The 12,129-nt window shown below is 38.8% G+C and overlaps 1 protein-coding gene across 1 annotated transcript in view; it reads left to right on the forward strand.

The window, feature by feature from the left end:
- Window positions 1-12,129, forward strand: part of LOC115412790 (thrombospondin type-1 domain-containing protein 7A-like) — a 172,070-nt gene that overhangs the window by 108,562 nt on the left and 51,379 nt on the right. The window contains exon 4 of the mRNA XM_030125450.1: window positions 1,022-1,200. Coding sequence (XP_029981310.1) covers window positions 1,022-1,200 — 179 coding nt within the window. The remainder of the gene's footprint in view (window positions 1-1,021; window positions 1,201-12,129) is intronic.

Here is a 12,129-nt window from a genome sequence, read left to right on the forward strand (position 1 = left end):
GTACCCCTCTTCCAGTATGAATCGAGCGTTCCCAGAGGCTGGAGGAAGTGAAGTACAGGAAGTGAAGCCAGAACCTGGATATATTAGTTCTATTAGGATGGAAGGTTCACCAGTAAACTGTTCAGTCACAAACATAAACCAGTAGGAAATGTACCGTTAGTCCCACAGGTCTGAACTGGGACTGTTCTGGAAGAGTGGGGGGGTTAGAGGAGACTGAAGGAGGTACTCATGGATACGCCAGCCGGAGCCTCAGCCGGGGTTGGAGCTGGGGCTGAGGCCGGCGTTGGAGGCGGAGCCGGGGACATAACCTCAGCCAGGGTCGGGGCCATAGCCGGCGTCGGAGCCCGAGTTGGGACCGTACAGGGCCGGGGCCGGGGCCGGGGCCGGGGCCGGGGCCGGGGCCGGGGCCGGGGCCGGGGCCGGGGCCGGGGCCGGGGCCGGGGACGGGGACGGGGACGGGGACAGGGCAGAGCCTCAGCTGGTGAATTGCTGCTGTACAGCGCTCGTGAACCCTCGGGAACAAGCATTGCGCGTGTCAGTACTCTGGAGGCGTGGCTTCAGAGGGACGTCTGAAGAAAGGGGTTTGGACTTTTGAACTGAGTATTTTCAAAATGTAGCTGCTGGAACCATTTTTTGAAGATCTCAGACCCCACCTTTAAAGACCCAGAGCTACTTTTATGTCAGTTCCCAAGTGAAATTTTCTGCTTAACCTTTTCTGAAGTGATTTATCACCATTTACTGTAATATTATCCTCTGTGTTTTATGTTTTTTTCAGTATAAATCCTGTGTTTCCTTTATTTAATTCAATGATCATGTAGATGTTCATTAAAGCTCAGATTAAAGTTGATGGTTATTAAATCAGAAACAATGAGACACTCGTTAGACACATCATCTGCTTTTGGATTCCCTTCGTCCAAGTCCGAGGTCTGTGGTAAACAGTCCAGCGGTTCAACTGTCTGATATTATTAATGTGGTCCAGACCAAACCTGAACCTGTCCCCCCTCCGTCTGCATAATTTCAGGCTTCATGGTGGAGGTGTGCCACGTGCCCTGCCCATCCGACTGTAAACTCAGCGACTGGTCACCTTGGTCCGCCTGCAGCGCATCCTGTGGCAGCGGCCTGAAGATAAGGTCCAAGTGGCTCAGGGAGAAAGCCTTCAATGGGGGACGGCCCTGCCCCAAACTGGACCTAAAGAACCAGGTAAGGACCAGAGGCAGCGCTAACACAGTACACTGCAAAGAGAAGACCATTCAACTCAGCACTGGGTTCAAGTTCAAGTCACTTCATCTGCTGCGTTATAGACTCGTTTCTAGTCTGCATAGTTACATTTTTTAACTGTAGTCTCTTTTCCATTGACTTTCAAATTGCACAAATATAACTTGAGCATAAAAATTTACCTAATGGAAAAAACAACAATTCCGCCAAAACTCTTGTTTTTTAATTAATAGTTTATGTGCTGCAAGAGGTGGTTTTTCAGGCACAGCATAAATGGTATGTCACACAAAAGTGCAATGGAAAGACCTTTTTCCACAACTAGACTCATGTAAATAAAAAAAACCAGATGTTGACGGACATTACAACAAGAGAAGAAGAAGAGTTTTAAAAGAAACATGGTGCAGTATGTGTGGACACACAGGGAAACTAATCATTTTTTAATTTAGTAGAAGATGGAGGGGTCATATATCCTACTATATAATGCACGTTCTTTGTCCGTCTGTCTGATCCATGTTCCATCACAGGAGGGCGTTTGTACAGGTTTTCCTCAGCCTTCACAGGCCCGATCTCCACCAAACTCACCAAATGAATACAAACATTATCTGACTATCTACTAGCCACAACTTATTGTCCGTATTCAAATGTTGTGAGGTATGCTGGGAGATTTTAGCCACTCATACTATCATACAATGACACCATGGGTACAATGCTGCTAGTAATAATAATGAATATATCTGTAAATAAACATGATATTTTTGTTCGTCACCATGTTTATGGAATGACTTCTCGTGTAATCTCGCGATAATAAATAAACAAATCATCGCATTTGTGATTTAATGAAAAAAACCAACATTACGCACTTGTTTTTTCGACATTTAGTTAATATTAGTAAAGTTTTGAGCAGATGTCCAATGGAAAAGCGACTTATGGTATATATGTTCTAGTGCAGATGTACTGACTCCATATATGTGTATTTCCAGGTCCGTCTGTCTAATCCAGTCCAAATGTGTTGAGGGTAAACAGTTCCTGTGTCCTCCATCCTCATCCTCCAACAGTGGAGCTGCTTTTATTGGAAATATAGTTTAAATTAGTTGGAATATCTCAGTGGTAGAACAAGAGCAAAATACTGGAACAAGCCAAAGAATCTGAACAAGATTAAGACTGAATAAATAAATAAATAAATGTCAAAAATGATCTTTCAGATAAATATTCCACATTCAGGTTAATTTGTTTATGTCATATCGATGGCCAAAAAACAAAACCTCCTATCTTCAAATTTTTAGATTTTGAGTTTTCACATTAGATGGTGAGAACAAGGATGATATGTTAACGCATCATATAGAACACAGGTGTCAAACATGCGGCCCGGGGGCCAAAACCCGCCCGCCAAAGGGTCCAATCTGGCCCCTGGGATGAATTTGTGAAATGCAAAATTATAATGAAAATACTAAAAATCAAGGATGTGAAAACCATTTTAGGTCAATTCAATCTGAAGTGGGTCAGACCAGTAAAATACAATAACAACCTGTAAATAATGAAAAACGCTAATTTTTGTCTTTGTTTTAGTGTAAAAAAAAGTAAAATTACACAAAATGTTTACATTTACAGAGTTGTCTTTTACAAAAAATGTGAATAACCTGAACAGATATGAATATGAAATGTCTTAAGAGAAGTATGTCTAATTTTACCAATATTCTGTCTGTTACCAAATATTTTGTGTATTTGTAGATCCACTGTGATCTGTATGTCGTGATGAACATGTATAAATGATAAACTGAGGTGTAATACTGTTAAACTTGCACTTATTTTTCTTCAGAATTTTCAGGTTGTTCGTATTTGTTCATGTTCTGTTCAAGTACAGTTCGTAGATGTAAACATTTTCATTACGGTATTTGACTTTCTTCACTCAAAAACATAGAGAAAAATTTTGTGTTGACATTGTTTATAAGTTCTTGTCCCATTATTTCTATTATGTTATTGGTTCGGCCCACTTTAGATCATATTAGGCTGAATGTGGAACTGAACTAACATGAGTTTGACAGCCCTGATATAGAAGGAGAGTCTGAGAACAGTAGAATATGCTTGGATATTTTTAACAAAGACCATACTATAATAAAACTAAACTTTTTTTTTTTTTGTTTCCTGACAAAAGGGATTTTTTCAGACAGGAGGTTTTGTATTGTGGCCATCGACATGTTCCTTTTTTGCAGTGTACATATAGTCCTAGTGTTCAGCCCAGTGTTAAACAGAGCTGATGGAGGCTGCTGTTGCTGTGACACATGGAACCAGCCTCAGTTCCGTCCAACCCAACCTGCTGCCGTCTGCGCCGTCAGCCTCTAACACCAACACAGGCTGTTGGTGCAGATTCCAGCCCTTCTCACGCTACTTTTGTCCCATGTTTGCTCATCTACACTTGAAGGACCTTAGGGTAATTGACTTCAGTTTCCATTTAAAGACGTAACAAAAGCAGATGCAAACAAACCCATTTCCATTTCCTCCTCCTTAGACTGGACCAGAAGCAGGAATGTCCAGAAGGAGCTCTAGAGGAGAATACCGCTCCTGACATTAGCATGTGCTGGGGTGAACGCACAAACCGGTTCATACAATGCAGATGAAGTCCATGCTTTACAGACAAACAATGGTCCCCAATAACACTGGGTCGCACTCTTCTTCTGTGAACCCCCCCCCCAACCCCAACATGATTGGAACGGTGGTGCAATTCTAACTGTTATTGACAGAAACAGCAGTATTCTGACCTTGGGCATCAATGAGGGAGGGGTGGGGGTGTAAACATGACAAATTCATGGGCCCAGCATTTGTGGGGGTGGGGGGGCATAGAGCAGTGGAGGGGGTCCAGTGGATACAGGTTAGAAGTGGTGAAAATGTCGTGTAAGATCCACTGTTTCCCAGAGGAACAGAAGTGGGGAGTCGGACACTGAAAGTACGTTCAGTTCCAGTTTTGTTTCAGTGAAGGTGACGTTATAGACTGAGAAGATACTGAATGTCTGAAGGCTCCACAGCGCTCATGTGTTCATGGAACCCACAGCTGGGAGTGACGCCCCTGACTGGTTAGGTTAGATTAGATTAGGTTAGGTTAGATTAGATTAGGTTAGGTTAGATTAGGTTAGGTTAGGTTAGGTTAGGTTAGATTAGGTTAGGTTAGATTAGATTAGGTTAGGTTAGATTAGATTAGGTTAGGTTAGATTAGGTTAGGTTAGGTTAGGTTAGGTTAGATTAGGTTAGGTTAGATTAGATTAGGTTAGGTTAGATTAGATTAGGTTAGGTTAGATTAGGTTAGGTTAGATTATTTTAGGTTAGATTAGATTAGGTTAGGTTAGATTAGATTAGGTTAGGTTAGATTAGGTTAGGTTAGGTTAGGTTAGATTAGGTTAGGTTAGGTTAGATTAGGTTAGGTTAGGTTAGGTTAGGTTAGATTAGGTTAGGTTAGGTTAGATTAGGTTAGGTTAGATTAGGTTAGGTTAGATTAGGTTAGGTTAGATTAGATTAGGTTAGGTTAGATTAGGTTAGGTTAGGTTAGATTAGGTTAGGTTAGGTTAGGTTAGATTAGGTTAGATTAGGTTAGATTAGGTTAGGTTAGATTAGGTTAGATTAGGTTAGGTTAGATTAGGTTAGGTTAGGTTAGGTTAGATTAGGTTAGGTTAGATTAGGTTAGATTAGGTTAGGTTAGATTAGGTTAGGTTAGATTAGGTTAGGTTAGATTAGGTTAGATTAGATTAGGTTAGGTTAGGTTAGATTAGGTTAGGTTAGATTAGGTTAGGTTAGGTTAGATTATTTTAGATTAGGTTAGGTTAGATTAGGTTAGGTTAGGTTAGGTTAGATTATCTTAGGTTAGGTTAGATTAGGTTAGATTAGGTTAGGTTAGATTAGGTTAGGTTAGATTACTTTAGGTTAGGTTAGATTAGGTTAGGTTAGGTTAGATTATTTTAGGTTAGATTATTTTAGGTTAGGTTAGATTAGGTTAGGTTAGATTAGGTTAGGTTAGATTAGATTAGGTTAGGTTAGATTAGGTTAGGTTAGATTAGGTTAGGTTAGATTATTTTAGATTAGGTTAGGTTAGATTAGGTTAGGTTAGGTTAGATTAGGTTAGATTATCTTAGATTAGGTTAGATTAGGTTAGGTTAGATTAGATTAGGTTAGATTAGATTAGGTTAGATTAGGTTAGGTTAGATTATTTTAGGTTAGGTTAGATTAGGTTAGGTTAGATTATATTAGGTTAGGTTAGATTAGGTTAGATTAGGTTAGGTTAGATTATTTTAGATTAGGTTAGGTTAGATTAGGTTAGGTTAGATTAGGTTAGGTTAGGTTAGGTTAGGTTAGGTTAGATTATTTTAGATTAGGTTAGGTTAGGTTAGGTTAGATTAGGTTAGGTTAGATTATTTTAGATTAGGTTAGGTTAGATTAGGTTAGGTTAGATTAGGTTAGGTTTGATTAGGTTAGATTAGGTTAGGTTAGATTAGGTTAGGTTTGATTAGGTTAGGTTTGATTAGGTTAGATTAGGTTAGGTTAGATTAGGTTAGGTTAGATTATTTTAGATTAGGTTAGGTTAGGTTAGGTTAGATTAGGTTAGGTTAGATTAGGTTAGGTTTGATTAGGTTAGATTAGGTTAGGTTAGGTTAGATTAGGTTAGATTAGGTTAGGTTAGATTAGGTTAGGTTAGATTAGGTTAGGTTTGATTAGGTTAGATTAGGTTAGGTTAGATTAGGTTAGGTTAGGTTAGGTTAGGTTAGGTTAGGTTCGTTTATTTCAGACACAGACATAATACAAAACATATGGAACAAAAAAAAAAAAAAATAATAATAATAATAATAATAAACAATACACAAATAAAAAATCAAACAACAGAAAAATAATAATAATAATGATAAACAATACACAAAAAATCAAATAATACAAACAACACTTTTTATTTTTCCTTGAATAATTTGTTGTTCAGGTTAAAAATAATTTTGATTTTCGTTTGAATAATCCAAATAAACTCACCCAGTCTGTTCCCAGACAATATTTGTCCAATAAAAATAGGAAATGTCCAATTATTGACTCATTGATTGATGTATTTATTTCAAATATGAATGTCAAACAGAAGAAAATAAATAGACAAAACACTTAAACATCAGACATATAATACATATTTGAAAAAGGAGTGAGAAGCAGTAGAACTCATAAACTCCACCCCTTCTCCTTATATAATTAATAACAATAATAACCTTCCTAGTCTAATCGTCTCTATACTATATACCATAAAATGACTGATACTTACTTGTAAATAATTAGGTTTCTGGCTTCATATTATTATGAACAAATATAATATGATTTACATAAACACATATATATAAATACATATTCATACACAGATCTGTACACACACACACATATACACATATATATATATATATATATATATATATATATATACACACACACACATACACACCTATACATACACATACTTGTCCATCTTTAACACATCCAGTCATCCCCCTCCCCTCCCTCATCCCTGTACGTCTGTAAAACTGTGTCTTTGTTCGTCCTTTTAAATTCTTTCCTGCTCGGTCGTTGCTTTAACTCTATATTAAATCTGTTCCACAGTCTCACCCCGCTGACAGAAACACAAAAACCCTTCCTAGTTGTGCGTATTAAGTGAATTTTAAAGTTAATTTTCCCCCTTAAATCATACCCCCCCTCATGAATACTGAATACTTTCCTTATATTTAGATTATTTTTAGCTTCGTCAGTTATTTGAGCTGTTTGATCGTCCACAGTGTCTGTGAACTCCTCCAGTCCAGTTCCTTTTCTTAGTCCCTCAAACACATGTTGGTTCCACAGATGATCATGTGACCAGTACCAGTGGGTCCATGAGCCCGTTTCCATTGGACATCTGAGAACAGAAAAGTCCAAACTGGTCCAAACCACAAACCTGTGTGTCCATGGGTCTTTTCCAGTCCAGTCCTTGTCCACTGTCCAAACCTAAACTCTTTGTCTAGTGACAGATCACCATGGTAACAGAGTGGTTTGGTGTCCGTCCACTAAATGAGTCCAGGGTGAATCCAACCATCGAACATTAGTTCCACCTCTTACATGTTTGAACCTGAAGAACAAAACAACACCCAGGACTGATCCATGACCCCCCTGGGAAGACACTAGAGCTGCACAATATATCGTTTGAGCGTCGACATCATGATGTACGTGTGCACAATAGTCCCATCGCAGGTCCTGCAATGTAGGTGGGAAATGAACTCAGCATGTTCTCATCTAAGTTCACCCTGGGGACCTGACACACTGAAGAACAGTGTGGACGGTGTCGTCCACCTGTCGACACGACAGCAGGAAACACAACTAATGAGTGGGACCGTTTACGGAGACACCACACACAGATTATAGCCTCCTGAGGAGGTTTTCATATCGCAATAAATATTGCAGAGTTAAAAAAAAATTGCAATGTCAGTTTTTCCAATATCATGCAGACACCCCCCCCACACACACACACACACACACACACACACAGTTTGACCAACACTGCCCTTTAAGGAACTGCTGTGGTCCATTTGTGTCTTGAATCAGTTTTTTTTTTGTACACATACCCCCCCCCCCCCCCCCCCCCCCCGTCACAGTTGGCTCCTGTACTAACTGATATTCTGCTCACACTTCAATGACAAGGTTTATTACCCAGAAACCAGTGGGGCTTCTGGGTGACCTGTTCATTCTCTGATGTTTCTAGTCGGATCAAATAGTTTGCCTTAGAAGATTTGCCCTTTCCTTGACATAAACCACATGCATGTGAAGAAACAAAGACAAAAACACCCCAGAAGTGGACAGATGGGGCCTTTTGATATTCCACAGTCAGACTTTATCCCAGCTCTGAGTATTCAGTGACAGCACATCTCACATGGGGTCATGGTTTTCTGGAGGGGAAGTGTTTTATGAATGCTGCCGCCGCGCTTGAATGGGCTTGAAAAGGACACTCTAGTTTGTAGAGGTCAGCATGTAGATGAGGCAGGGCTCGGCGGAAAAGGATCCCGTGTGTTGGAGTGCAGATTTGTGTACAGATGGTTAAGTGCCCACTAACAAGGTCTATCTGCCCCCTGTTGTAATGCCCCCTAATAACACTGGCCATTTAAAGCGGAGCTCCCTGTTGCTAATGCGCTCATGGATTTATCTGCAGACTTGACCGGGGCTGGTTGTTAACATTATCAAACCGGCTCTTTAAAGTGGAGTGCATCTGTCCAAGGTGTGAGTGGAGACGTTTTACAGCCGATCCACCTGCCGCCACCGCCACCGCCGCAGCGTTAAATAAGGAAACCCTTTGACAGTCACAAGTACCTTCTTCTTATTGTCTGTAAAATCACTCGTTCTCCTTGAACCGGTGTGCTTCATTACTTCCCCTTTTACTTCACCTGTGTGGGTGCAGGGTACTAAAACACAGTTCTGGTTCTTAATGGGCGTCCTGTATGGAAGTCAATCTGTCTCATCAGATTTTGAATTAGAAAAGCCATAGAATATATAGCACTGAATTTTTTTTTGCACTGAAATCAAGTATCTGAATTTTTTTCCCCCTAAAATTAAGTATCTGATTTTTTTTTTTTTTGCACTGAAATTAAGTATCTGAATTTTTTTCCCCTAAAAATTATCTGATTTTTTTTTTTGCACTGAAATTAAATATCTGAATTTCTTTCTTTTTTTTTGCACTGAAATTAAGTATCTGAATTTTTTTTGTACTGAAATTATGTATCTGAAATTTTTTTTTTGCACTGAAGTCAAGTATCTGAATTTTTTGTCTCTCAGTTTAACTATGTTCATAAATTTAGAATAAAAAAAATTCAGATGCAAAAAATTCAGACGCAAAAAATTTAGATCACACATCTGGGACACCAAGGATAAGCAGTCGATTCTATCTCCAGTCGAACCGACAGCCAGCCAATAGAATTACGTTAGGTTGGTCATGTGACGGCGATGCAGGAAGACGGTCAGCGTGGATGTGTGATCTGAATTTTTTGCATCTGAATTTTTTGCTTCTGAATTTTTGCATCTGAATTTTTTGTTTCTGAATTTTTTTTATTCTAAATTTATGAACGTAGTTGAATTCAGAGACAAAAAAATTCAAATACTTAATTTTAGTGCAAAAAAAATTCAGTGCTAGAAATTCAGTGGCTTTTATCATTTAAAATCTGAGACAGATTTACTTCCATAAGTCTGGTCTCACTGAGGGCTGTAAGAAAATATCGGTTCTGCAATATATTGCGATATTTCATTTCATAATACTAAATCGATATTAAAAAGTACTGTATCGATATTTTTATGTATTTATTCAAATGCAGATATTGTGGGGGTTCATTTTTGTAATTTTTTTGTTCGTTTTTGTTTATATTTTTTTAAATTATTCTTTAACACTCTTTTATTCAATAATGTTCATTCCTTTGTTGGGATTGAACTAAAATTCTGTTCTGGTGTTCATTCTGAACTAATAGAATCTGAACATTTGAACCAGATCTTAACCTTCTTGTCATTGTCTGTAAAATCACTCGTTCTCCTTGAACCGGCGTGCTTCATTACTTCCCCTCTTTATTTCGCCTGTGTGGGTGCAGGGTACTAAAAGACGGTTCTGGTTCTTAATGGGCGTCCTGGTCTGGCTGTGGAAGTGCGCTGGAGCCGGGCCTCGCTTCCACCGGCAGATGTTTCCCTTCGAGCCACAGCCAGAAGTGACTGGTTTGACAGAAATGAAATTTACAGTGAACCACAACTCAGCCTCTCGTCACAGGGTTGAGTGAGCAAGAAAGATAGGGGGAGAGAAAGTAGAGAGAGAGAGAGAGAGTGTCACCATGAAAATAATGAGCAGGAATGACCACAGATGTCAAACAGACTGTGTAGGAGTTGGGCTGTAAAGTCAACCCTAAGTGTGCTCTTAATGAGCTAGTCTGGAAGATTCTCCACATTCGGCGAAAAAACTGATCAAGAGAAAATGTAATCAAGATGAATAATTCATGTATCAAATGAGTGGAAGCCCATCACTGCGGAGCGGCTAAATGTGTTTGGTACATACTGATTTGACAACGGTACCGGCTTAATCAACTGAATGTATCTGATTAAAGACTTTAAAGAAGACTGATGTGCGCGAGTCTCATCGTAACCCTTTAGAGTTCACTCATATAAATACTGTGGAGTTCAACATGTCAGCTGTAGGGTGTCATTAAAGGACAGAACACCACTGGAGTACTTTGGGGAACATTTCAAAATATTTTATTGTTAAGTAGAAAATCAAGGTCAATGAAGTTACCATGTTTGGTTCCTTACCCGTATGTGGCAAAAAAAAAAAAAAAAATCCAATAAGTATTTTTAAAAAATAGGACCAATGGCCCTGTATCTTAGCGGCCAAATTCAAAGCTGTGTTAAATGTATCCAGATCCATTTCTTCTGCCCCAGTTCTGTGTATTTATTCTATTACAGAAATAGTCCATGTTTTGCTCATATTCAATCAGATCTGTAAAAAATTCAAATTCACACTTGATATCATTGATACTGATTTATTGGATCAATCCACTTCCTATCTGTTATAATGGGAACATTTTTCAAAGTCGCACAAAAACCAGAATCAGATCCAGATCCAAATAATTTCAGTCCCTTGTGTTGACATCATCATACAGAAGCTGTAGACCAAGTTTGAAGTCAATCAGAACTGAAGTTTCAGAGAAAAAGACGATTGAAATTTTTGTAACAGACGATGACGACAGACGACAGTAGCTTACAGCCTGTCGGCCGGTAAACTAAAAATACAAGAAAAACACGTGAGGTGAAAGGAACTTGTATTTGATCTCAGTAGAACCTTCTTTTGGTCCCATTAGACCCCCATGTGTGCTGGTCCAGACCCCTGTCCCATCATTCCTTACATTAGTTCCATTACTTCATGGAACCGAACAAAGCAGGGACTGTTACTGTCACTGTCTTGGAAGGTGTGTGGAAATGACTAAAAATAGTCACTTGCCCGATAAAGGGGTTAAATGAGGACTTTTTTTTTTACATGTTGCTTGTTCTACTGTGCACATGTGTAAAATCATCTGTTCTAAACGTGGTTCACAGATCCACAAATAATGACTAAAGATGCAGAAACAGAGTGTCTTTAAAAACAGGAGGTGACTGATTTCAGACAGTTTTCAGACTGATTTTAGACTGATTTCAGACTGTTTTCAGACTGATTTTAGACTGATTTCAGACTGATTTTAGACTGTTTTCAGACTGATTTTAGACTGATTTCAGACTGTTTTCAGACTGATTTCAGACTGATTTTAGACTGATTTCAGACTGATTTCAGACTGTTTTCAGACTGATTTTAGACTGATTTCAGACTGTTTTCAGACTGATTTTAGACTGATTTCAGACTGATTTTAGACTGTTTTCAGACTGATTTTAGACTGATTTCAGACTGTTTTCAGACTGATTTTAGACTGATTTCAGACTGTTTTCAGACTGTTTTCAGACTGATTTTCAGGCTGTTTTTAGACTGTTTTCAGACTGATTTCAGACTGATTTTCAGGCTGTTTTTAGACTGTTTTCAGACTGTTTTCAGACTGATTTCAGACAGTTTTCAGACTGATTTCAGACTGTTTTCAGACTGATTTTAGACTGATTTCAGACTGTTTTCAGACTGATTTCAGACAGATTTCAGACTGATTTTCAGGCTGTTTTTAGACTGATTTCAGACTGTTTTCAGACTGTTTTCAGACTGATTTCAGACTGTTTTCAGACTGTTTTCAGACTGTTTTCAGGCTGATTTCAGACTGTTTTCAGACTGATTTTCAGCCTGTTTTTAGACTGATTTCAGACTGTTTTCAGACTGATTTCAGACTGTTTTCAGACTGATTTTCAGACTGTTTTCAGACTGATTTCAGACTGTTTTCAGACTGA

Source organism: Sphaeramia orbicularis, chromosome 21 (assembly GCF_902148855.1).
Source record: "Sphaeramia orbicularis chromosome 21, fSphaOr1.1, whole genome shotgun sequence".
NCBI lineage: Eukaryota > Metazoa > Chordata > Actinopteri > Kurtiformes > Apogonidae > Sphaeramia > Sphaeramia orbicularis.